Below are 27,989 nucleotides of genomic sequence, written 5' to 3'. Positions count from 1 at the left end.
TTTTCTTTATAAAAACATTGAAATAAATCACAGTATTTAAGCTTCAAACAATTAATAAAATCTCTGCATGGTTTAGACAGATATAGACAGCTCTCCTCGATGTGGTTACCAAGCTCAACTAAAGGCTATAATCATTTCCCAGTATCACCACAGCCATCCAATCAACCATCAATCTTCTAAACATAATTTCCCACAGCAGGGCCCAGAGGAAAGCTGGAGCTTATCCCAGTAGGCATCAGGCACAAGGCAGGGACAAACTTGCCACTCCAACACAGAGTAACACTAAAACCACTAAAGATAATAAGGAAAACATCCCCCCAGTATAAGTGAACAGTATGGCCAAATGACCTATGGGACCAATCACCTCCATGATAAATCTCAGCCAGATAAGCTATGGGAGAAGTCATCAGTCAGATACATTTTGGTAAGTACAGTGAACCCTCGTTTATCACGGTTAATCCGTTCCAGACTCTACTTTGATAAATGAATTTTCGCGAAGTAGGATTCTTTATTTATAAATCGAATATTTTTGCAGTTAGAGTATAGAAAACCTGTTTACGACCTTCTAAATACGTTTTTTAACATTATTAGAGCTCTTTAGACATGAAATAACACACTTTAGTCACCATTACACTCGTATTACCCAATATATTAGACAAAATAAGAGAAAATAAGACATATTAGACGTTACAAATATATTATTACTAGGCTCACCCACCTTTTCAGGCGACTGACTTTTATCCTCAATTTGTGTGCGCTCCTTGTGTACATCAGGAATGTAATTGTAGGGAATGAGAACATTAAAGTGCCCATTCATAACATCTCCCGAAAACCTAAGTTTTTTTATCCCCTCGAGTGCCTGTCCAAAGTAGTACCATGTCAGCCCGAATCTGTACCACTAAAGACGGAGTTTCATGCTCTAAATAAGCTATAGATGAGAATAAGCAAGCACCATCTCCCCTGATATTTACTACGCGGTGAGGCATTTGTACTCCATCAACATTAATTATTTCCAGAGACATAATTTTGTCTATTTTTCAAGCGCATCGCGCACAAATGCAAGGGGATGATGGGAGCAGCAGAACTCTGTTCACATCGCGTCGCTTCGTACTGCAAGCCGCAAGTAGTAAGTCTGTGATAAGCGGAATAGTGTTACGCTCTGCACTCACGGGATGGAAGGACAATCCTGAGCGCTTTTACATAGTAGATTATTGTACTGTACATTTAATTACACACACACAGTTCTTACACACAACCACTAACCTATGAAGGAACAACCTCAGTAGGAGAGTCTTCAGGTGGTGCAGTATATTCAGCAGGTGCATCGTTGTCTTCTTCCGCTGAAGGAGTACTAAGAGTAGGCAGTGGGTATCTGGGTGCGCGGCTGAGGAACATCTTGATAGGCAGTTGCTGGCGCTGTCTTTTCATATGCGTGAGGAGGCTTTTGTAGAGTATTGCCATCTTTGATCATATCCAAGAGTTTCACCTTCTCCTGGATAGCAAGCATCTTCCTCCGGCACTTAGTTTTATCGTCAGAAGGCTTAGTAAAAGCAGCACGTTTAGGAGCCATCGTGGGGCTTAGATAAAAGTTCTCAGAAAGCGCATGCGTAGTGACGTAAGCGTGTATGAGAAAAAATCGTGATAGAGTGAAGCCGCGAAAGTCGAAGCGTGATATAGCGAGAGATCACTGTACTACAATGGGCAAACAGTATACCTTAGCATAACAGAAGTCAAATCCTAGTCATACCTTAGCCAAGCCAGCTACTTTGTAACTCAGTTTCCAATTACACTGCAGACTACTGGGACATCACCTCTTTGGGTTTCACATAAGAATGAAAATCGCCTCACAGTTACACCACTTCCAACACATCTAATGGACACATTATTTCCATCACAGCTTTGGTTAAACTAGCCCATAGTTTCACCTTGGTACCCTTAGGAAAAGGCAAATATTCTCATTAAACATAAGCCACTTCAGCTTTAGAAAAGTAACCTTTCAGCTACACTCCAACCAGGTAAACTACTGGGTAAGTTATCTTCAAGTCATACATCTCAGAGAACCCAATTATTATTAAAACTAACCTTCTAGTAACTTCAAAACTACGATATGTTAAGTATTAGGTAAGACACCTCTCCATCTTCATTTTGATGTGCTCAGTAAGTAGGAAATTAATCCCCCATTTGTGCCAGAACAATTACAGCTATGGGGTAATAGTTTCCCAGCTACAGTTATGACAGCTTAGCCAAGGGGATTATCACTTCTAAATAAATCTTCCTCCAACTCATAATGTGAAATCACTTAACAGTTTGAACTTACTGTGGTCAACTATGGGAGAAAGAGCAATACCCCTATTACCACCCCTTCATGTTTTTGGTGTAAAGTTCTTGCACCTTTCATCTATTTTGTGGAATGCACAATGGCCAATGCTAAAACATGGAGCGTTCATTATGGTCAAGGTGAATAAGGACATGTCTCTCCATAATTTAGAGCTTTGCAAGTGGACTTTTGTTTTATGTTCCCCTTCTCACTGGCTTTTCTCTTCTTCTCCTTTCCCTTCCTCACTTTCCATAGAATCTAACCTTGTCTAGCCTCTTTGCCTTCTGAATATTTCTTTTAGTCTGAATCTAGCACCAGAAAGTAGGCTTTATCATTTCCTGCATGCTTCAGGTATTTCGGAAAGTCAAGGCACATCTAGACTTTGTGCAGATAGGATTTATGCATGCTCTTGTCTTTTAAAATAATGCTCTCAACATTAGCGGGTGTCTTATTTCATTTCAGCACTGGTCTGTTTTAGGAATAAAACAAGGGGGGATCCAAAAGTTCTAGGAATTGCTAAAAACCCTTTATTACAAAACGTATAGAAATTCCTCTTTAGTTGCCTTTAAAATACTATCCTTGAGAAGCAATACACTTGTTCCAGTGCTTCTCCCATTCCTGGAAATATTTCCTGTGCTCATCTATTGTTACCATGTCTACAGTCTCCTGCAATTATTTACTTTTTCTTCCATTGTAGCAAATGGTTTTCCCTTTAGTCTCAATTTTAATTCTGGAAAAGAAAAAATATCACAGGGAGCAAGATCTAGCGAATTTGGATGATGCAAAACAACAACCACATTGTTTCTGGGTCAAAAACTCTTTAACAATGTGGTGTATGCAGGTGTGCTGTCATGGTGCAAAATGCAGTTCTGCATGTGCCAGTGCTCCAGAGGTTTTTTCCTGATGCTTTTATTTAGCTTTAAGTGGTGTGTAGGAGGTTCTTTCTCAAATATCTAATTTGCCTGGTCCTATTTTACCCTAAAATGTATTAAAAAACATTTTACAAAAAAAAAAAAAATCTATGGGAGAAACTACTTACCAGTCATACCTTAGCTGGAAAGGTAGTAACGTTCTTTTTCAGCTAAGTGACAAAGTCACCTCCTAGTCACACAGAAGAAATCATTTTCAAATTACACTTAACAGATTTAAGGTATATGAGATTGCATAAGTGATCTCAGCTCCTAAAGGTAACCCTCATCCATTAAATCTTTAGATGGATCACTTGAAAGAGGAATCATTTGTCTCCTGTTTACATTTTAATTAACTCGGCTAAATACAAAAATAGGAAATCCCTTTCCATTTGCATCTCTGCAAAGAAAGGGTATGTCACCTAACTGTTACATCTTAGCTACTTCAAGCACCTTACCAAGTAATTACAATTACCAGTATCAGTTTGATACCAATATTCATGCTTTTCCAATGATTAATTACAAATCATACAATGTTTCACTTGAAGATTACATTTCACAGCATGGCATACCAAGACATTATTTAAATAATATCAGGAAAAAAAAAAAATCTAGTCCATTTGCAGTCTTACAGCACATTCTTCATCTTTCTCTGCAGCATCTGTTGAATTTCTCCTCTCCACACACACAATCTCACAGGATGCCTGATCTTCATTGAACAAGCTCTTCCCCGCATTCACTACTCTGGAAAGAAAAAACAGAAATAAAAGTGTATTAGTGGGAAACTATAGGAAACAACACACCCCAGAATATTCCTAACAGAAATAAATGAAATTAAATGGCCAAAACAGAAGAATGTAAAATCTTAAATGTGAAATATACATTCACAAGACATGCAATGTTACTTAATAAAGTCCAAAAGCTCATGTTAGACTTTTTCAGCTCACTTTTGGATATTCAGACTATAATATACTGTATCTTGAAGTTGATTTACATAAAATTCTCAGTATTTATCTTTCTCAAGGAAAAACTATAATCCTTTAAGGTATTAATCCATCCATCCATCCATCCACTATCCAACCCACTACATCCTAACACAGGGTCACGGGGGTCTGCTGGAGCCAATCCCAGCCAACACAGGGCACAAGGCTGGAAACAAACCCTGGGCAGGGTGCCAGTCCACAGCACACACTAGGGACAATTTAGGATGACCAATGCACCTTACCCATATGTCTTTGGACTGAGGGAGGAAACAGCAGACAAGCAGACACGGGGAGAACATGCAAACTCCATGCAGGGAGGAACCGGGAAGCGAACCAAGGTCTTCTTACTGTGAGGCAGCAGCGCTACCACAGCGCCACTGTAAAGTATTAATCTTACAGATTTATTATACTGCTCAATACTGATATCAAAGCATTGGCAAAAATACAAGCTAATAGAAAGAATATTCTGTTGTCCATTATCTCATAATGCAAAAAATACATTAGTTTTAACCAAGCCTCCTAATGTGATGTACAAAGTATACAGAATTGAATGAAACAGCTTATTTTCAATACTGATTAAAATAGCTGAATTACTTTAATTATTATATTTCAAAACTTCAAGTGTCAGCATGTGCTAACTCAATACATTTACCACATAATAAAGGACACAAAAAGGTACACACACTACCAACTGTAAATATACATGGAGTTTATACGTATGGGTTAAAAAAAAAAACCTGTGGTACTTAGTGATTTTTTTTTCTCCCAATGAGATTCCCAGTTGTTTCAAGAAGCCAAATTTTTTCATCTCAGAATTATTCCATCTCGTCTCACATGCATCAAATGAGCCATGGGAGCCCATGACCCTGTTGCTGGTTCACTGGTTGTCTTACCATGGACTTTTGATTGATACAAACAACTGCATTCCAGGAACCTGTAAGCCCTGCTAGTTTGGAGATGCTCTCACCCAGTCATCTAGACATTACAATTTGGCTCTTGTGAAGGTCGGCGAGAAACATGTGCTTCTCCATTTTTCCTGCTTCCTATATCTCACCTTCAAGAACTGATTGTTCACTTGCTGCCTAAGACCTCTCACCCCTTGATAGATGCCACTGGAACAAGGTAATCAATGTTATCCACTTCACATATCAGTGCTTTTAATGTTGTGGCTAATAGGTGAAACTAGAAATTAAACTTTCCTACCTCTCTTTAGTATAATACCACTTGCAATTATTATATATGAAAATGATAAAAATTATTTTTATGCTACCAAACTTTACTGTGTGTTACTGCAGTTCTGCATTGTCAAATTGCATTTACTTGCATTTTGTGCAATATATTATTATTCACTAGTACTGTAAATAATGTGATGGTATCATGCACTGTATATGGTATTGTTAATTGTCTAAACTTTGTTATAGGCATGGATGTAACACCAAGAAACATTTTTAGCAACTATGATGCCTGGTAATAAAGTTCAACTCAGGTTTGCCATATAATATGATTAACCTGTCTTGCTTACCATTTTAATTTAAAAGGTACTGCACTATTTAAAAATTGAAAACTAGGTTTCACTTAGCAGAGGAATGTTTTAGCTTTTGGCAGCCCTTTATCCACATATATCGAAACTTAAATATGTGACAATCACACTTAGTAGCTCCAGATTCCCCTAGCTTATTTCAAACTGCAGCTTCCTTTTTCTTTTCTTTTCTTTTCTATTCCTTTTTTTTGATAGGGGCACAGTATTTAAATACAACCGATGTACTGTGAGAAAAAGTACTTGAATATATATACACTCACCTAAAGGATTATTAGGAACACCTGTTCAATTTCTCATTAATGCAATTATCTAATCAACCAATCACATGGCAGTTGCTTCAATGCATTTAGGGGTGTGGTCCTGGTCAAGACAATCTCCTGAACTCCAAACTGAATGTCAGAATGGGAAAGAAAGGTGATTTAAGCAATTTTGAGCGTGGCATGGTTGTTGGTGCCAGACAGGCCGGTCTGAGTATTTCACAATCTGCTCAGTTACTGGGATTTTCACGCACAACCATTTCTAGGGTTTACAAAGAATGGTGTGAAAAGGGAAAAACATCCAGTATGCAGCAGTCCTGTGGACGAAAATGCCTTGTTGATGCTAGAGGTCAGAGGAGAATGGGCTGACTGATTCAAGCTGATAGAAGAGCAACTTTGACTGAAATAACCACTCGTTACAACCGAGGTATGCAGCAAAGCATTTGTGAAGCCACAACACGCACAACCTTGAGGCGGATGGGCTACAACAGCAGAAGACCCCACCGGGTACCACTCATCTCCACTACAAATAGGAAAAAGAGGCTACAATTTGCACGCGCTCACCAAAATTGGACAGTTGAAGACTGTAAAAATGTTGCCTGGTCTGATGAGTCTCGATTTCTGTTGAGACATTCAAATGGTAGAGTCAGAATTTGGCGTAAACAGAATGAGAACATGGATCCATCATGCCTTGTTACCACTGTGCAGGCTGGTGGTGGTGGTGTAATGGTGTGGGGATGTTTTCTTGGCACACTTTAGGCCCCTTAGTGCCAATTGGGCATCGTTTAAATGCCACAGGCTACCTGAGCTTTGTTTCTGACCATGTCCATCCCTTCATGACCACAATGTACCCATCCTCTGATGGATACTTCCAGCAGGATAATGCACCATGTCACAAAGCTCGAATCATTTCAAATTGGTTTCTTGAACATGACAATGAGTTCACTGTACTAAAATGGCCCCACAGTCACCAGATCTCAACCCAATAGAGCATCTTTGGGATGTGGTGGAACAGGAGCTTCGTGCCCTGGATGTGCATCCCACAAATCTCCATCAACTGCAAGATGCTATCCTATCAATATGGGCCAACATTTCTAAAGAATGCTTTCAGCACCTTGTTGAATCAATGCCACATAGAATTTAGGCAGTTCTGAAGGCAAAAGGGGGTCAAACACCGTATTAGTATGGTGTTCCTAATAATCCTTTAGGTGTGTGTATATATATATATATATATATATATATATATATATATATATATATATATATATATATATATATATATATATAAAAGAAAAAAAACTTACCAGTTACTGAAATAACAAACTGATCACATTTTACAATTTTATGAAAACTTCAAATTAAAGGAGGAAAAATTTTACATAATACCTGGAAAGATGGCAATTTACTTGTTTTAAATACAATATTATTGTCTTGAGTTGTTTGATTGCATGACATTATATGCACTGTAGAAGAGCACCTGATAGGGACTGGTGTTGCAGGCTGGGTAACAGGGTCACCGACAACAAGGAAGGAATATACACTGGCAACACATATTGCTATCCCAGTGTGTAACAGAGATAACACCAGAGATCAGTATATGTTTTTGTGGGGTGCCCAAGAAGGATTACAAACAGGGCAATTTGCTATATAACGAGAAGTGTAGTAAGGACTAGAAAGAAACACCACAGATGAAATTAACTGTTGATGCATAAAGGATAAATGGTCTCAATAGGAAACCTGTGGGCCTGTGCCAAGAGAATGAAGCGTGAATACCACCTAGGGGGCCTGGCTCTTCATGCCACATAAAAGGCTCTGGGAATCAAGGACACTGGAACTGCCAGAGGGAACTTTAGCTAACTGTTTCTGGAGCAAACATAGACCTACAAAAGTAATGTTGGACTTGGGACAGAAATGACTCCAAGAATTGACTTAACACTGTCTCAGAGCCAGACCTCTGTGGAGTGTAGAGTTGATAGGATGGTTGGCGGCAAGTGTTTAATTAGCACAACCAAGAGGAGGCCAGGTATATAAAAATGAGAAGGAGAGAAGGGGAACATCTAAAGTGGGACTTCATGTTTATTGTGTTATCTTCTTATAATGTGTACTGCATATGAGTCCTTATTTATCCCATTTAATTATCAATTAGTAAAACCCATTCGCCCTTCTTGGCATTTTGAGTTGAGGGGCTGCTACAAGAGCACCCCCCGCATTCACAGTGTTTAAAAGTCACAGAGCACTGTGGGAAGAATGACCAATCACAAAGCTAACTGGGAATTTTGTGCATTTTTTGTACCTGAGGTGTCTTTTGTTTATTATTATGTATTCTGCTCTGTTGTTGTGTATTCTTGTTTATTGCTGGAGATTTTCCTTGTACTGAGTAAATACTGTATGAAAATAAAGTTGAAGCTGAAGTTTCAATTGTATTTTTGATTTTCTATTTTTATTTTGTCCATTTCTATCACCATTTTATTGTCATTTTTTGTGAATCCTTTAACAGTTTCCATAATCACGTGATGGTAATCAGTGTCAAGTGACTTCTTTACAATACATGATAAAAAAACAAAAAAACAAAAAAAATCACCATTTCCTATATTACAGATATTAAATTTAAAACAGCCTAACTTATTTACTGATTTCTTGTTAGACTGGCAATTGATATTTCAGTGTGTCATTTCGACTACGATTTCTGTCTTCTGTTGTTTGTCCTCTGGAGATTTTCTTATTGATTTTTCACTTTCGACATGTTCTTTACCCATTTTCTGATTCCTAAAAATGTTTGCTGCTATTGCCATTGTAGTAGGTACAATCTGTTGCTGTGTAGCTGTGAAGCTGTACATGATGTTTCCCAGGCTGGCTTGCCATTGCTGCAATTAGCAACTGACAAATCTCCCCGAGAAGTTACTTCTCTGGGGGAATCCCTTTGCTCATGTAATCAAGTACAGGCCACCTTAATGCTTCCTGACAAAACAAGCAATACTCTTCTCAATGTAAGAAGAACTGCTTCATTAACTATCATTTATTAAATGGCATTTTAAATATAACAATTTATTGCCATACTTTACAGTATTAATCTTGGCTTTTAGGTGAAACATTTGTATTAAGTAATGAAACATTTGTATTTAGTAATGTTTAGTCCACCTGAACATCTTTTTCTCTAATTTTTAACAGGAGAAAAGGCCCAATATTTTTTCTATACGTAGTACCTTCTGTTGCTTATCATCATGGGGGAACTCACTCTAGTTAGATTAAGTAGATTTGAAAACTGGATGAATACAAATATCTTTTATAACCTACTAAGACTTACAGTGCCTATTCACCTCCCTTGGAAATGTTCAAATTGTATTGCTGCACGGCACTGAATCACATTGGATTTAATTTGGCTTTTTTTTTTTTTTTACACAGTGATCAACAAAAAAAGCACTTTTTGATGTAAATTGGAAAACAGGTCTTTGCAAAGTGATTTAAATGAACTGCTAAATATAAAACAAGACAACTGAATGGATAAGCATTCACCACCCTTAACATGACACACTTAAATCATCACTGGTGTAGCCAATTGGTTTCAGAAGTCGCTTCCAAGGGGTTGAATATTTATTATTAAAGGCACTGTATCTGAAAATTGTATCAGTACTTCTTCTTTCAGTCTGATACGTTAAAGCACACATTCCATCCACTTAGAGCCCGAGCAGTCAAACACAAGTGACCTCCCCATCTGCTCACAGTATCATGCACCTTGTTTTCTGCAGGAGCACATTCCAGCATATTTCACATTCTACAGATTCACTTTTCTACTTATTGTTAGCTTTCAGGGGAGTCTAACATTATTACCTTGTCATATGATACTGTAAGTGGTCAGCGGCTCAGGACGGTGCCTCTTAGTTATGTGATCCTCTCAGCTTCCACTGCTCTGCAGCTATGTGGCTGTTGAAGCCTGACTCCACATGTAGCGTAAGCTTCTTATACTTAAAGAATCAGTCATTTTTTACTTTCTACTGCACCTTTCATGTTAGGCACTACCACAAAAATTAAGAGTTTGAGTTGTACTATAAAGCCTCTATTTGTATAGCCTTTTTCATATCACCATCACAAAGATCAGAGTTAATCAATTTGATTTTATATGTGGAACTTCCTACGATGGCACGGTTGTATAGCAGCTAAAGCATCCAATTCACAGCCGCAGAGTGCTAGGTGGAGTTTGCATGTGCTCACTAAGTCTGTGTTTTCAAAAATATCTGGCTAGGTTAATTTGGGGACTTGGCTCCTTTTGAGTGACAATGTGGACATGTGCATCAATATGCTCTGTGATGAACTGATACTAGGACAATGTCTTCCTAATGACACTAAACTGGATTAAGTGGGTTGGATAATAGACAAAGGAACTTTTTATTCTGTAGTCTTTTCTTTGTACCACAAAGCTCAGATTCAAGCAAGTAAACCCTGTACTTGACCAATAAATTAATCAATGACAAAACAAGTTTTATTTTACGAAGTTCATTGTTTCTTTTAAGATATGGTATCTATTGTACTGTATCATAAAGCGAAGTACATCAAAATCTCAAACCACCAGCTGCTTCATGCAGTGCCCTCCACAACTCAATTATTTAACACCAGAAACGGCGCACTGCATGATAACGTGCAGTGAATACACTTGACTTGAGCATTCCTAGTTGTCATACTCTTTCTCTGTATGCTTAGCATTCATTTGCTCAGAGGTTGATGCGCTTGCTTCTTCCTGTGCAGCTCTTCTTTTCTCCACCCTAGTGGCCCGCTTCTTCTCTTCTTCCGTTGGCATCTTTTCATGTTAAAACTGATTAAGTCAGTGTTTGTGTTGCAATTACTTAGTACATTTTCTTTAAATTTTTTTCTTAAGCTGGCACTTAAGTCTCAATTTGCCTCAAGAATGATTTAAGATATGAAGAGGTAGGGGAAGCGATGGCGAAGTTGGTTGGGATGACAACGGTGCCCGCACCCATGTGCCGCACAGCCGACCTGCTGGCCACTGCTGAGAGTTGAGTCTCCAATAAAATAAAATAAAAATAAAAAGAGGAACAACCTTGGAGGTCAATCATCACCCTGAAAGCGGAAAGTAGATGTCACATAATATATGTGTACCAAATTTTCGAGTTACAGTTGATTTAAAATCCTGGACAGACAAACGAACAGCCTCAGTAGTGTATTATTTATAAAGATTTACAGTACTTACAAAGGGTGGAATCAAAGCTTATATACTGTAATATAACATTCTCAATCCCACTTAACCCAAATGTAAGGTCATTGTTTGTGAAGCCTTTCCTGACAACACTGGATTCAAAGCAGAAACCAACCCTTCACAAAAATCCACCAGAGGGCATGGCCACCTACACACATGTGAAATGGGACAAATTAAGAATCAGAAGATCCAATAAGCCAAACATAAATATTGTTGGGCTGTGGGAAGAAAGCTGGAGTACTTAGAGAAAAATTCATACAGATACAGCAAAATGCACAAACTACAACACAGACATGGACCAGATGTGAGATTAGAACTCAAGCCCCTGGTACCATGAGGCAAGCAGCACCAACCACTGTAGCTTTAAAACCTCATTTAGTCAATTGTTTTTATATAGCAACATACAGCACAACCTCAAATCTTGCACGAAGAGCCTCCTATTGAGAGCATCAGACACTATGTGCTACTTTCCCCTGCCTCAGATTGCAATTATTTCTTATTGCAAAGTGAAGGTGTTTTATTTCAGTTTAATGATAAATAAGACACTAGTGACAATAACACACTACAGAGAGAAAAAAGGTAGAGGACGGTTTCATTTTCTACAAGGACTTCCCCTGTTCTGTCTGTTTTGCAAAAACTCAAGCTGCGTCCATACATACAAGGTTCACGGAGTCAAAGTGCAATGTCTTGTGAATGGCAGAACTTCAACAGCTTCATCCCAATTAAAATTCATGCCAAAGCCTTGCGGGGCAGCATGCCACTGCGCTGCTCTTTGTCTAATATGCTACACAAGCCATAATTTCTCTACTCTGCTCTAAGCCTCATTAATCAAGTCACTGGGTTTTTTGCTTATTTGCCTGGGAGATCAAGCCATTGACTCTCTATCTCTTTGGAAAAAAGTCCCAAAAGGAATTTTAATGTGCTTTTGATTGTTTAGGGCCCCAAAGCAGAGTCCGACTTAAGATGTTATTGTTTAAAATTAACATGGCCAGCAGAAGCCTTTAAAGTTGCATAGCATGGGGTTTGTTCAGGTGGTAATTTTATTTTTATTCAAAGGACTGGGATTAAAGCTAGAAATAATTTAGAACATCAGCTTTCCAGAAGACAGAACTGCATATTTTTTGAACAAAGAGTCAGACTTGTAAACAGATATTATTTGCTCCATCTACCTGAACAAGAACTGTAAGAATATACTATGTAGGTATAGAGAGATGAGGTGGAATGGCTGGCTGCATGGTGTGAAGACAACAATCTATCTCTCAATGTCGCCAAGACAAAAGAGATAATCATGGACTTCAGAAAATCACGTCCTGCCCACATCCCACTCAGCATCAACGGTTTAGATGTGGAGATTGTTAGGAGTACTAAGTTCCTCGGTGTGCACAAAAACTGAGGAACTTACGTGGACACATAACACCTCATCATTAATCAAGAAAGCCCAGCAGAGACTACATTTCCTGAGGCGGCTGAAGCGAGCACATCTTCCCCTTCATCCTCACCATATTCTACAAGGGCACCAGTGAGAGTGTTCTGACCAGCTGTATCACTGTCTGGTATGGCAATTGCAACATATCCGACCGCAAGCGCCTGCAAAGGATAGTGAAGACAGCAGAGAATATTATTGGGGTGTCTCTCCCTTCACTACAGGACATATTTTACAAACGTAGTGTCCACAAGGCCTGCTGAATTGTGCAGGACCCCTTACACCCCTCACATGGACTTTTCACATTTCTGCCATCCAAGAGAAGATATTCCAGCATCAAAGCCAAATCTGCCAGGCTGCAGGAGAGTTTTTACCCCCAAGCTGTTAGACTCCTTAACACCAGGCTGCCCCCGGGACATTCCCCACAGCCTCAACAACCTCTAAAAACAGAACATTTAAACATGAAAACTACTGTCCTGCAAAGATGAGTGTGCATGTAGAAAGAAAAAAAAAACTGAAAATCTCATACTGACCTTTAAGGATTTTGTCACTCTTTATCCTTCTGCTGTGAAACATTCTGACTTGTCATTGTTTACACACGTCTTAAACTATTATCATACACAGATAATTTCTGTATTATCTATATCTATTATTTATTTATTATATTACATATCTTACACATCAATATTGCTGCTACTTCTTTGTCCTATCTTTGCATAATGTCTTGTCTTGTTTGTGTTTTAATCTTTAATTTTTAAATTTTTAATTTTAATTCTATTTTTAATTTATTATTTGCACTTCATGTTGTTACACTGTGGACCCTGAGCTTCGCAATTTCGTCTATCTGTATACTTGTATATGGTTGAGATGACAATAAAGTTCACTTAGACTTTGGTACCACTTTTGAGAGATAGGTTTCTCTATGAAAGGCACTGTATGAAAAAATGTAGACTGGGGTGTCCTTCAGGGATGCAGTGCCTGAAGGATTTCATTCCTTTAAATTTCTTGCCAAACTTGCTGTTTATAATAATGAACTGTTAGTGAGGCATTCCTAATAATGTACATTTTCTGTGAGAATCGTCCAAAAGGTTTGTTTTTTCCCTACTTTCCCAGCATTTCACTGAAACATCATCTTTATAACAAAGGCAAAGAGGTGCCAGTGGAACTCTTAGCTGGTGAGCAGTCATTTCACCTATTATCTAGACTTTAACTCTTTCAGGGCTGATGTCAACTTTTGTCAAAAGGAGGAGTTGACGATGGTAATCAACTGTAAACTGTGACAGAATCAACCATTACATTTTAGTTGGACTCTCGTTGCTAGAAGTAAAGTTAGATTTATTGGTTTGACCGAAATTCCCTGCACTCTCGTGAGTAGCAAGGCGCACACAACAGCAAAAATGGCACTGACATCTGGCGAGAGATCAAAATGAATGCGAAAAGCAAAATACTCTGTGGATGACGTTTTGCCTGTTATTTCTGAACTGAACTATGACTTGTAGGACTCGGTTTTTGATACAAGAGATCGAAAACGAATGTGAGGTTCCAGCTTTAGCTGATCGGTCCCCAGCTAGTAGTGGTACTGACAATGTTCGCTTATCACTTAACAATGATAAGAGGTAGAAACCAGAATGTAATGCACTACGACCATGACGCGAAGACAGCCTGGCAGCAAGCCTGCCACACATTCTTGGCAAACTGGCAGCCACAGCATGCAGCAACAGATGTTTTATGTTGATTTCTGAGTAAAACAATATTCAGCCCTCAAAGAGTTAATATTACTTGTTAAAGGATAGGTTTGATAATTTTCAAGTCAATGCTATTTTGTCACAATGATCATATATATGAATGCCAAATGAAACTGCGGTCTAAACAGAAGCATTTTTTATACATTTTAAAAAAAATATTCAGGTTGTGCTTGATAATGGAGATAAAGTAGCCATAGCACCTACTCTTCAGAACAGGTAATCAACCTGAAGCTAAGCATGTTTGGACCCAGCTAGTTTTGGATGCAAGACCATCTAGGTTTGCTGCTAGAAGAGGTGTTGGTGAGACCAGCAGGGAGCGCTTACCCTGTGGTCTGTGTGTAGAGCCCAATGCCCCAGTGCAGGGATGAGGACATTGTGCTGTAAACATGGTGCTGTCCTTCAGATGTGACGTAAAACGGAGATCCTAACTCTCTGTGATCATTAGAGATACCTGGGCATCTTTTGAAAAGGATAGGGCTTATCCCAATGTCCTTGCTAAATTGCTTGTCACTGCCTGGTCCATTCTAACCCCCTAATCATCCCCTCCCTCTTTCTTCTTCACCTTCTAATAGCTTATGTGTAATGAGTGTACTGATGCAAGATTGGCTGCAGTTGCATCATCCATGCTACACATACAGTAGGTGGTGGTTGAAGTGGTTCCTCTCTGTTTATGTAAAGCACTTTGAGTAGTGCTATATAAATGTAATGAATTGATTAAGGTAAAAACAATGGCTTTAAAATATATTGAATATGTTTATTTTTCTAGTCAAGTGTGTTGTTGAGTATTGATATGTGCATTGAGATTGCATATATATTTCAGAACACTGCACTTTAAGGAGAAAAGAACAAACTGGTTTTGGGAGATTCAGCTATTTTAAAAGGTGGATGTGCTTTGCCTCACTTGCCGAGCTGTGGTTTCACATTAAATAGTCGTTTTCAAGTGGTGTTATTGACAGTATTTAATGTTGATGCCCAGTTATGAGTGGCCGTCTCTGCTCTACAGAGAACTCGACAAATAATCACCGAATTCACACTTACGTTCAAGTAAAGCTTATTCCAATCACTCAAAATAGATTTTGATTATATTATTTCAAAAACATTTTGCCTAATGCTGCCACTACAGTCATGCACACACATGCTTTGGTGGTTTAGTAGGAGAAAGATTAACACACAAATAGCGTGCAATGAAGTGACAAGAACTGCCATATTTTTAGCCTTAAACAGGTTGAAGTTCAGTAAGTTTAGTACAGATGTTTTAGCGGTCAAAGCTGCTTCACACCAATAGGGTCTGCATGACTTTTGCATGTTTTCTTTACGTGCTTATGGACTGATTGGTATCAGGAAGTTTACTCACTTAAAAACATTCTCAGTTTTTATTATTTTATTATCCTCCACTATACGGCAAATAAGCAAGTTAAGCATTGTTTAAAAATCTATTACAAAAATCCTTCATTTTATAATGCCATGTATATACCATGTTAGTGAACAAATAACTTTAACTTGAAGATGCCAAACTAATCCTTTAAGGGAATATTACAAAGGTTTTTTTTACACAGTGAGCAACAGATAAAAAGAATAAATTACTAAATAATGTAGGAGATAGCAGGACTTTAAAGACCTTCAACATTTGACTTGAGAAATTATATGAACAGAATTGCAGAGCTTTGTTAGGCAGAATATCCTGTTCTTGACAAAACTAATGTATTTAGAAGCTGGCTGGGCAAAAAAAAAAAAAAAAAAAGAGTTTTGGATCTTTTACAAGACAGTAAACTAAAATTAAGGCAATAAAAAGTAATGTGCATTAGCAGCCATAATTTGCTTCTGACTAAGACAACTGAGCTGAATGAAAATGTGCAGCCAAGCTGTGAGACCTCTGATATAGAATTAAAAGAGCAGAATGAATGAGTTACAAATAAATCTATCAGTATTTAATTCTTACGCTGTCAGTTATACTAAGCTCTGCTGCAAAGCCCACTGAAATGTGAGAAAAATCAGTATTTTATATTGTGTGATTCATCAATCATCCATCCAACAATCTACCTAGGATGGCGTGCATAGTGAACACACTTGGAATATAAAATTTCATCATTAACAGATCAATTACATATTCATTTTAAAAACCTACGGTTAAGTTTTCCAAAATGGAGTCATAAGGCTACAAGGATGTACCACAAAAGCATTGGGTAGAAGGCAAGAAGCAAACCTGAATAAAGCTGACTTTCTCACATAGCCAAATATGGCCAATTTAAACTCACCATCAACTTAATGAATTTGGGTTGTTGGAAGGATAAAGTATCCAAGTGGGTACCTGGGCTCTAAAGATATGAGTCACCAGCTGCATCACCATGCTGCCCATTCATTCATTTTCTAACCTTATAGTCTAGTTCAAAGCCACAATAACCTATTTAATTCACAAGCTGACTTGAATAAACCCATTCTGGACAGGGTGTCAGTCCACCATGCTCTATTTAAATCATCAGAATTAATAAAAGTACATGTTAAAAAGTAATTTTAATAGTGCCTATTTTAGTGTGGATTAACACAAAGCAGTTTATCATTAATAATTAATTCTGTATTAGGCAGGCAGTGTGGCCTTCAGGGTTTGACTATAGGCCACTACTGACTCACTGTGTGACTCTCACTTAAAGGGACACTCCACCGAAAAATAGTAATTTTGTTTTATCAGTTACTAACCCAATACAGTTTGTGATGATAGCAGAGAAAAAATATTAATCACATGATCTTGTGTAGAATGGAGATAACAATTTTTCTGATATGAAAGGGGTCAATAGTGACTAATGCTACACAACAGCAAACAGTATGAAAAAATCCATAAAATAATCTTGCGTTACTGGTGTCTCATAATCCATGCGTCAAGTCATCCAGTCATATTCTTATCTCAAACATATGTATTTTTACTAAATTATTGTCAGTCTAATTTCCCCATGGATGAAAATGGAATGCACTCAGACCCGAACAAGCACTTGAAGTGAACCCATCTCCTTGCCTCATTCATTGGTCAGGAGTCCAGCCCAGCAACAGTTTAAGTATTAGCTAACATTGCACTTCACATGATAACAACAAAAAATGTGCACTGAGAGATGTGTAAAACTAAAATTAAAGAAATGCAATGAAAACATTATCAGGAAGCGAATGTGTCTCATACATGTACAAGTCAATTCACTTAGGTTAGGAGCACGTGCTGATACAGTGCATTGCCGCACCACCACATGACGAGTCAACACTGTATCCCAGACTGGGACCCAAGTGTTGCTATACAATGGGTGACACCTCAGCACCACACTAGTTCAGAAGTAGTGGAACAGTGTGAGGTTTTTTATGATGGCCGGAGTGCCAATTCTGCCACCAACTTCTAGGTTTTTCCCTGCAGGTTGGAAGGCCTACATGCAGGGCAGGAGGCAGATTAACATAATACCCAGGACACAGCAATTGCAGGTTAATGGCCTTGCTCAAGGGCCCAACGAGGTAGAGTCACTTTCGGCATTTACGGGATTTTAACCGGCAACCTACCGATTATAAGTGCAAACTCCTAGCCTCAGAGCCACCACTCCGCCCACTTGTGCAGAGACTGCCACTAAATAATTCCAAGGCACTCCAGTTGTGGATCAAGCTATGAATATATACAGTAATGCTGGTGCCAATTCCCAACATAATCCTTTTTTTCTTTTAGATGGTTTGCTATCCTTAAAATGACTATTTGCCATTGCCATCTTCTTCTTCTTTCGGCTGCTCCCGTTAGGGGTTGCCACAGCGGATTATCTTCTTCCATATTTTTTTGTCCTCTGCATCTTGTTCTGTTATACCCATCACCTGCATGTCCTCTCTCACCACATCCATAAACCTTTGCTTAGGCCTTACTCTTTTCCTCTTCCCTGGCAGCTCTATCCTTAGCATCCTTCTCCCGATATACCCAGCATCTCTCCTCTGCACAATATCCAAACCAATGCAATCTTGCCTCTCTGACTTTGTCTCCCAAACTTCCAACTTGAGCTGACCCCCTAATGTACTTATTTCTAATCCTATCCATCCTTGTCACACCCAATGCAAATCTTAGCATCTTTAACTCTGCCACCACCAGCTCAGTCTCCTGCTTTCTGGTCAGTGCCACCGTCTCCAACCCATATAACAAAGCAGGTCTCACTACCGTCCTGTAGACCTTCCCTTTCACTCTTGTTGATACCCGTCTGTCACAAATTATTACTGACACTCTTCTCCACCCATTCCACCCTGCCTGCACTCTCTTTTTCACCTCTCTTCCACAATTCCCATTACTCTGTACTGCTGATCCCAAGTATTCAAACTCATCCACCTTCACCAACTCTATGTACACTGTCCCCTGCATCCTCACCATTCCACTGACCTCCCTCTCATTTACACACATGTATTCTGTCTTGTTCCTACTGACCTTCATTCCTCTCCTCTCTAAAGCATATCTCCACCTCTCCAGGGTCTCCTCAACCTGTTCCCTACTATCGCTACAGATCCTGATTCACTATCTCCACATCATCCAACCTCTTTTCTTTCTCGTTCTCTTCATTCATCAGCCTCTCAAAGTACTCTTTCTATCTGCTCAACACACTCTCCTCGCTTGTGAGTACGTTTCCATCTTTATCTTTTATCACCCTAACCTGCTGCACATCTTTCCCAGCTCGGTCCCTCTGTCTAGCCAATTGGTACAGGTCCTTTTCTCTCTCCTTAGTGTCCAACCTCTCATATAACTCATCATACACCTTTTCTTTAGCCTTCGCCATCTCTCTCTTCACCTTGTGCCTTATCTCCTTGTACTCTTGTCTACTTTCTGCATCTCTCTGACTATCCCACTCCTTCTTTGGCATCCTCTTCCTCTGTATACTCTCCTGTATTTCCTCATTCCACCACAAGGTTTCTCTTCCTCCTTCCTCTTTCCAGATGTCATGCCAAGCACCCTTCTTGCTGTCACCCTTACTACATCTGCTGTAGATTCCCAGGTGTCTGGTAACTCTTCACTGCCACCCAGTGCCTGTCTCACCTCCTCCCTAAACTCAACCTTGCAGTCTTCCATTTTCAGCTTCCACCATTTGATCCTTGGCTCTGCCCTCACTCTCTTCCTCTTCTTCATCTCCAACGTCATCCTACAGACCACCATCTTATGTTGCTTAACTTCACTTTCCCCTGCCACCACTTTGCAGTTTTCAATCTCCTTCAGATCAACTCTTCCGCATAGGATGTAATCTACCTGTGTGCATCTTCCTCCACTCTTGTACGTAACCCTATCTTCCTCCCTCTTCTTAAAACACGTATTCACCACAGCCATGTCCATCATTTTGGCAAAATTCACTATTCTCTGACCTTCTTCATTCCTCTCCTTGACACCATACCTACCCATTGCCTCCTCGTCTCCACTGTTCCCTTCACCAACATGCCCATTAAAATCCATTCCAATCACCACTTTCTGTCCCTTGGGTACATTGTTCATCACTTCATTCAACTCACTCCAAAAACTTCTTTCTTGCCCATTGCACACCCAAGGTGTGGGGCATATGCACTAACAACATTCATCATCACACCTCCAATTTCCAGATTCATAATCATCACTCTGCCTGACACTCTTTTCACCTCCAAAACACTCTTGACATACTGTTCCTTCAGAATAACTCCTACCCTATTTTACCTCCCATCCACACCATGATAGAACAATTTGAATTCACCTCCAATCCACCTGGCCTTACTCCCCTTCCATTTAGTCTCTTGAACGCACAATATATCAACCTTCCTTCTCTCCACCATACTAGATGAAATTCTGTTCACAACATTGTAGGCTTTTATAGGCACCCCTGCCACTGGTGATAGAATGCCAGCTTATACTACTGGCGACTCATTCCTGGCTGCTACAACGTATCAGCACTGTTATATAGCCTTCCCTTTGAAGTTGCAGTCCCAAACAAGCACTTCCAACTTCTTGAAACGGTGCACAGTGCTTCAAAATTGCAGGGTGGTTTTGAGCACTTTTCTGATAGGTGGTGCAGAAGGGATGTTAAATTTTGCATTGTCAGATAGTGCAGCATAGATTTTGAGTGCTGTGCTGTCATGCAGTGAAGCAAAGGTGTTAAACATTGCACTTCTGTGTGGCAACCTGTCGATTACAAGTGAGCAGGTGAAACTCTCTGTGTTAGCTGCAGATATACCAATATCCTAGATGTTTTCCTTCCCTGAACTGACACTGTGATCACAGTTCAGGCTTGGATCTCAACTTTGAGACCCTTCATTCCTTCTCTGTAGTGCCTCTGCAATCTTTCTCATTCTTCGTGCAGTTTTAGTATCGGCCCTGCTTCACATGACTCACCTGGGGTCAGTGGTAACTTAATCTGCCACACTTTTTCCTTACTCCATGAGCCGGAAGCTCCAATGGCATCTGCCAGCTCAGCTGTCTTCATCCCTGTATTGATGCTGCAAATGGCAATCCAGATTCTGGGTCTCAGCGTCTAGACTCTCCAGCTACTCCCCACTGCAAGGTCTGCAGCACTTAGCACTTGCTGAAATCCGGCGGCAGCTTTTCTTCAGACACCAATGTAGCTCTGGTGCCGATATGAATCATTTGCTCTTTACATGACTCTTTTTTGTTATCCTTAAAAAGACTGTTTACCTTTCTTGCACTAGATGGAATTCTTTTCGCAACACAGCAGGCTTGCCATTTTTAAAGGTGCCCCTGCTGCAGTTCAACCCGAGCCCAAAAATAAAAAAAAAAATTGCTTTTACTGCAGTTCCTGTAATTTTCAGTTAGGTCACAGAGTGTCTTCATTGTTAAAATGCCATGCATTGTGACAAAAAAAAGATATCCTCATTTAATATTGAAAAACACAGATGTATAAATGGTTGGCTAAGAAGAAATCAGCTTATCTGGCTACTTTCCTTTCAAAGTAAACCAGCATGGTGAGTCAAACAAATTAACCAAAGTTATTTGTTGAGTAAGCAGGAAGGATTTTATTGCAAAACATTCACAACAAATTCAAATCATCAACTGTGCAAACAGCTTTCAGTGGACTGACTATGCTTTAGCAAAATACACCTGCCATTATTTTCTTCCTTCTAAACTTAGAAAAAGCACAACATATAAGCAGGGCAGGGCAAGATGGACACAACGATACCACAAATATTTTACATTAAGTAAATCAATTATTTTTGCTCTTCATAATATGTATTTTTTTCTTGCTAAGGCACATACGTCAGATTTCACCTCCTGTAAAATGGCACATGCATATATAAAATTAACTTGAAGGTAAATTATGCAGCGGCATCTCTTCCTGTGCTAGTAATTGATCTCAAATTCTTTTTGGGACAGTGATGAGGATATGAGAGTTGTCAAACTGCATTGCTGCACACAGCGGGAGTCTGATGCAGAGGTGAGTGGAGAGCACAACACTCTTGCCAAACACACTGCCCTACTGGTGGTTTATTATTTTAAAAAAAGAGGATAATGTTTAAACAGCCAGGTTCAGTGCCAGTATACCATGATTCTGGCTACAACACACTTTTTACATGTATACAGTATTTGTGAAATCTTGTGTCTTTTTTTCTCAGCATCCAGAGAGGCTGCAATCTTTTGAAAACACCAAAAAAAAAAAACACTGTTCATTCACAACTACACAATTACAATAGTACATCCTCTAACCCTCTTGTTTTCTATTAATATGTTACAAACCACTGCTTCAGCTGGCCTTTAAAAGGGCACACCTACTACATTGAACCCCATAACATAGGAAGCTGTCAGGTTGCTAATTTGTATCTTGACACTGAAAATGTAATTGGATTTGTACCTTTCTGCTGAAGGAGCACTTAAACATTCTATAGCAAATAAGTGATTTGAGCATGGGAAAGGTGCTATATAAATGTAAAATAAATATAAATGTATAATAAAATGTATTATTAATAAAATAATACTATTAATAAAATAATCTCTCTATTATAATAAAAAAAATCTTGGGCCAAGACATGATACTCTCGAAAGACACTTTGACGTCCTGCGAGAAAAGGCAGCAAGAGAAAAGGACAGCTGCTGTACAGGCTTTTAAATGACTGATGCGCAGTGCGACAAGCAGAATACGCAGCTCGGAAGCAGCAGCAGCAAGCCACCACCTGATCCGACCGCATCTCCTTAGCGTGCGTTCAGCCCCAGGCCCCCCCCTTCACAACGCAAGCAGCAGTGACACAAAGTACAGTAACTGGCCCTGGGGGGCGGGGGAGTTAGGCAAGCAAAGAGAGCAGGGCGCAGCCCCCTAGTATTGATAAAATTAATTATTATTATTAATATAAAGCATATACAGCCTGATAAAGCATAGTGCATTTATTTATTTATTGATATTATTAAAATCAAATAACATTCCATACAAATAGCTAAAGGTTTACAAAAATAGGTTAGAAACAAATCAACCCCAACCCCTAGCATAGTGTATTTATGATGTTTAATCACTCGATACAAATCGTTAGCAAAGTAAAGTCCAAAGATGATATAAGGTAATCAATCACAGGTTGCCACTGATATCGCCTATTGACATAAGGATACTAACTAATAATGAACAAACTGTTGTGCAGTCTTCTCCTGATAAAACATCCTGTGAAGAATGGCTGAAACCCTCAGGATGCTAGATGGCGACTGCCCTACAGCTTAGCGGTACCTCGGTTCTCACAGGGCGCTATGGGAAATTTAGTTCGGCTTCATAGTCCTGCTGGGTGCCGTGGGTGCTGCCAGGGGATGCTGCAGGGAGACACAGGGACTTCTGTTTCCAATATAGCCCGGAAGTATTCTCTAGTCATGGGGACGGAAGGACAGAAGTACTTCCGGGCTGAAGACAATACAAGTCTCCATCTGATCAGGAAAGTGCTAGTGAATCACATAGACGGAAGGACAGAAGCACTTCCAGGTCAAGGACTATATAAAGGACTAAGTGGAGACCCAGCAGAGAGCCGGATTTGGGAGGGAGTGTGACGGAGCTGCTGGGAGGAGAGAATTGTATTTTTATTATTTCAGGGGTGTGGAAATCCAATTTTTTTCTACTTGTCCACGGACAAGTAAACTTAGAAAATCCACTTGTCGGCCAGTTAAATTCACTTGCCCATAAGCAAATAACAAAAGTGAAAAATAGTTTATTTTTTCTGATCTCTTTTATTGATATAAAACTGCCTTCCATTTTAAAAATGAAAAAAGTTCTTTCAGGGAGTAGTATTTTGCCACCTTGCTCTAGAACATTATATGCAAGATTCCCTTATCATTTTAACTCACTAATAAACAATACCTTCATTATAGCTACACTAGTTCTGTTTCACATATTACAGTTACATAACAGAACACTGTCCTGATTCATTTTCTGCCATGTTCTTCAGCTTTTGTCTTGAAACATCTTCTCCCCCAAGAATCTTTACCATCTCAGACAGCATGGGCTGAATGCTGTTCATTTCTTCTTGAGCTGAACTGCATGGTTCCTGGACTGATGGTCCTGCAGAAGTGGATGCTAATGACTTTTCAGGTTTTTTATGAATGATGTGCCTGTTGCCAGATGACAGCCAGAATTCCACAGCTGGTAGTGGGTCAAATTCTTCTAAAGGTTTGCCATCAACAACAATGCACATCTGGTTTTGAAGTTCTTCCCAAGTCAGGTGGGTTCTTAGAGAACTCTTTACTAAATTCAAATTGGAGAATAATCTCTCACACGAAGCTGTGGAAGGAGAAACTGTAAGAAACAGTGAGATCAGCACACTAACATTCTTCAGAGACTCTTCCTTCCTCTGCAGAACTGAGGTATAGACAGCAAGTGGATGGTACTGCCGTTGCATTGATATCTGCACTTTAAGTGCTTGCCATTCAGATGGTGCATGTTTAACTTGCTCATCAGTCAACAAACCACTATACTGCTGGCACAAGTTCTTGATTTCATTGTTTCTATAAGTGCTCAGTTTAGACAGAGTGTGTGGCCAGATTCTGAAATCAAACACCCTCATATCTGACACAGGAGGCTTATCAAGATCAGAGAATCTGGTAAGTATATACTGAACCATGCTTTCCAGGACATCATGAACATCTCTGTCTTCACAAAAATCTCTGAAACCACCAGACAGCTTTAAGTATCCATCAAATGTACTAGACTCCTTGTCAAACAAGTTATAAAACTTTGCAAGGTTTTCTCCTGGCTCCTTTGTCATGGCATGCAATCTGGTGTACAAGGTGTCAATGGCCTCCTTAACTTCAAATATCAGCAAATCTTTGCTTTGGAAAAGAGTTGAGGTGGCTGTAATAGCAGAAAGTACATCCATCATCAGATATAGATACTTAATAAATTTTACTTGCTTGAGGTCATGTAGGATGGCTTTGGCCTGCCCCAGTTCATCTGCCTTGTTTGATGTGGAAAGTATCTGTTCCATGTGGGTAACAGTTACATGTAAATCCTGGCTAACAGCTTTCAGTGCTCTGGACTTTGATGATACCCATCTGATGGCTTTTATTTCTGAATGCATAAGCAAGGTTTCATTCAAAATTGACGCAAGATTTTGCGGCTGATTTCGTTTCTTTGGTGAAAAAGAATAAAACTTGCAGATGCGCTTAATGGTGTCTTCAAACTTTTTCAGATAGCCTACGTCTTTTACAGCATCAAGTACACCTAACTCCGGTTTATGTGCCACACAGTGTGTAACAAGAACTTTGTTACTTACACAATCACTGAGCTTTCTGGCAATACCATTTTTAGCTCCAAGATTAACTGCAGCACCATCAAGATTAATGCACACAAGCTTTGGGTCATTGTCTCCAATATTTTCAACATCAATGCCATATTTTGACAATCCATTTTTTTTGGCAGCAACAAAACCATCTGCTCTGGCATTTTCTAAATTCTCAATGCTAGCCATGGCTGTGTAGGGATCAAATGTTTCTGGATGAACGTACCTCAGTAGTATACCTTCTTGGTCTATTACTGATGAGTCAGTGCTTGAGTCACTTATGACTGAAAAGAATTTGACATGTTTCATGTGGTTTGAGACATCACTCAACAAAACAGACGATATTGACTTCACAAACACAACACAGGCGTCCCTGCCTCGATGGTCACTCCCTAAATTTACACCATTCTTTTCCTGCACAGAACACAGAAATTGAAAGTCAGTAAATGGCCTGTTGTGCTTAGCAACAGCGTAAGCAGTATTGAACAGCCTAGCTTAATGCTCAACCTCCGAGCGTTCAACTTTAGAAAACGCTTTTTCAATTGAACCAACTTTTTTCTTACTTTTAGACTAATGCTTTGACATACAGGTAATGTGTTTCGCAGACAGCTGATGCGACAGTAGTGTGTCTTTTCTGTCGACTTTCTTGCCAGTAAATAATGTGGATGTTTTGTCGGTAATAAGTGGATACTGACGGCAAATTTGGCAAAAAACTGAGTCAGTGTCGTCTGCATTTACCCATGGAAACTCTTTGAGCCATTGCGATTGAAAAGACCGTTTTCGTTTTTTATCATACTCACGGTCCCTTTCAGCTTTAGTTTTTCTTTTCTTGCCCTCATTTTCATGTTTTTCAGGGCCTGTTGTGCCAGTTTTAATCAAGAAACGATCCATTTCTCATCCGCGATGCTACTTGCTTCAGTTTCAGCAACACGCATATAGCGAGAAAAATGTGTTTACTGCAGTGCATTATGAGTTAAGCAGGTAATTCCTAATGACGTATTCGAAATTCTGCATGATGGTCCATTTCCAAAGAAGTTAATATTACAGATGTTGTCAAGAAAAAATAATCGCTTCTAAGTGAAGATTTTTATAGATATTTCATAACATTTGGAAACCATTAGAATGTTTTCTTCTTTATTTTTAATAAACTGGCAGCGCGAAACCAACTTGTTTTATATGAAAAATTCTCTAATCAAAAACGATCTATAGACAGCTCATCAAAATTGATGTTGTCATGCAATAAATTTCGTAACTCCTCAATATATCACAACCTATGCGAAATCGCAAATTTCAGGAAAGATTAACTGCCTAACAAGCTTTGTTATGTGGTGAAAACATTTGCATTGTAAGTAAAATGACTGCATTTTTATGTAGAAACAATGAATTTTATCAATAATATATAAAAGTTCTCAATTTATGAAAAATCATCAGATTACATCGTAATGTCGGCATGAAAAAAATGACCGCATCTCGAAGCGTGTAAATAGTAGAGTAAAATACTTATGTAAGATCGCTTCCCCTATGAAAAATCAGCCGTCATTTTTGAGACATGATGAACATGCCTAAGTAGACTGTTTCCGCACGAAGTACGTGCCCAAATGTTTAAAATTTAAAAGTAGTGGTAAAAATGTTCCCTGCACAGCACATATAATTATTTTTTCACCAGAAAATTGCACTTGTCCATGGACAACTGAAACCAGAAAAACACACTTGTCCGACGGTCAATTTACCCGTGTCGGACGAGTTGGGCGTTGGATTTCCGCACCCCTGTAATTATTTATTGTTTATTGTGGTGGTTGCGGTGCTTTGGGGCACAATATTGAGAAAAGAAGAAATTAAAAGAACTTCTTGGTGATTTTACCCCGTGTCCCCCATACTGCCTGTTGGGAAAAAGCTGGGCAATAGTGTTACCTAGTACCCACATTGTGACATTGGCGTAGCTGGCAGGATTCTGCCCATCGTTTGGGTCAGAAGACCTTTAATAATAACAAGGACGCAAACCGACAGACAGCACTGTGACATGAGGGAGCCTTGCAAAAAAGCCCACCTTTAAAATCGTGCCGTGTTGAGAAAGAAGAAAATCAAGCAGATGGACAACAATGGGAATCAGCCTGCACTCGCAACCAGCACTGGCAAAAAGGACACGGCAAGCGGCCAAAGTCAACTGGAGAAGAAAACTCTGGATGACGGCATCTTAAATGAGGTATGTGCCGGGGAAGGGATTCAAATTTTTTTTTAAAGAAATTAACCTTGTCCCATGCTCGTACCTAATAGAAGAAAGACATCTGGAAGTTTGGTGAGGAGCCGGTTGGTATCCCGTATTAGAAATTGGCCGATCTGATAAAAGTCAGAATGCCGAGGACTTCCGCGTATGACTGACCGGTGAGGATCACTTGACCTGTCCTGACGGATTCTGGGAAGGAGAGGGTCCATGTCACTCTGTAGCTTCGCCCATAATATGACAGACACCGACTTTCCAAAGGGGAAGGGGGAGACGTGTAAAATATCCTTCACCACTTCTAAAGGTAAGGAGGTCCGGAATGTAACTGAATGGTCCGCTGACACACTGAATTAGACGGATCATAGTCAGTCTTTGACCTTAGTTCGGAACTCCAATTCCCATTCACCCTTGCGAGACCCAACGGAGCATTCGCCAGAGACGGGCATGCTCATTAGCTCACGGCCAGGAGGTGGGGCTGATGATGGCCCAGGCCCACCTCCGGCGATTCAAGTAATAATATGGATGTACGGGAGCTGGAAAGACTACTTCAGCCCGTACAAAGTTTCTTATAGATTGTGTCTTTCATTAAGAAGATAGTGGAGGAGCTGGGAGCAGCGGCCGAGGCTCCTTTGAAAAGGGTGGAAGAGTACCTGCAGTGGTTTGGTCGGGAGCTTCGTGA

General features: G+C 39.5%; 1 protein-coding gene across 1 annotated transcript in view; it reads right to left on the bottom strand.

The window, feature by feature from the left end:
* The window catches only part of ppm1j (protein phosphatase, Mg2+/Mn2+ dependent, 1J), a 121,493-nt gene that overhangs the window by 29,838 nt on the left and 63,666 nt on the right, over positions 1 to 27,989 (bottom strand). Inside the window, exon 2 of the mRNA XM_039747301.1 lies at positions 3,858 to 3,969. Coding sequence (XP_039603235.1) covers positions 3,858 to 3,969 — 112 coding nt within the window. The remainder of the gene's footprint in view (positions 1 to 3,857; positions 3,970 to 27,989) is intronic.

This window comes from Polypterus senegalus, chromosome 3 (assembly GCF_016835505.1).
Source record: "Polypterus senegalus isolate Bchr_013 chromosome 3, ASM1683550v1, whole genome shotgun sequence".
Lineage (NCBI taxonomy): Eukaryota > Metazoa > Chordata > Cladistia > Polypteriformes > Polypteridae > Polypterus > Polypterus senegalus.
This window is presented reverse-complemented; position numbering and strand designations above follow the sequence as displayed.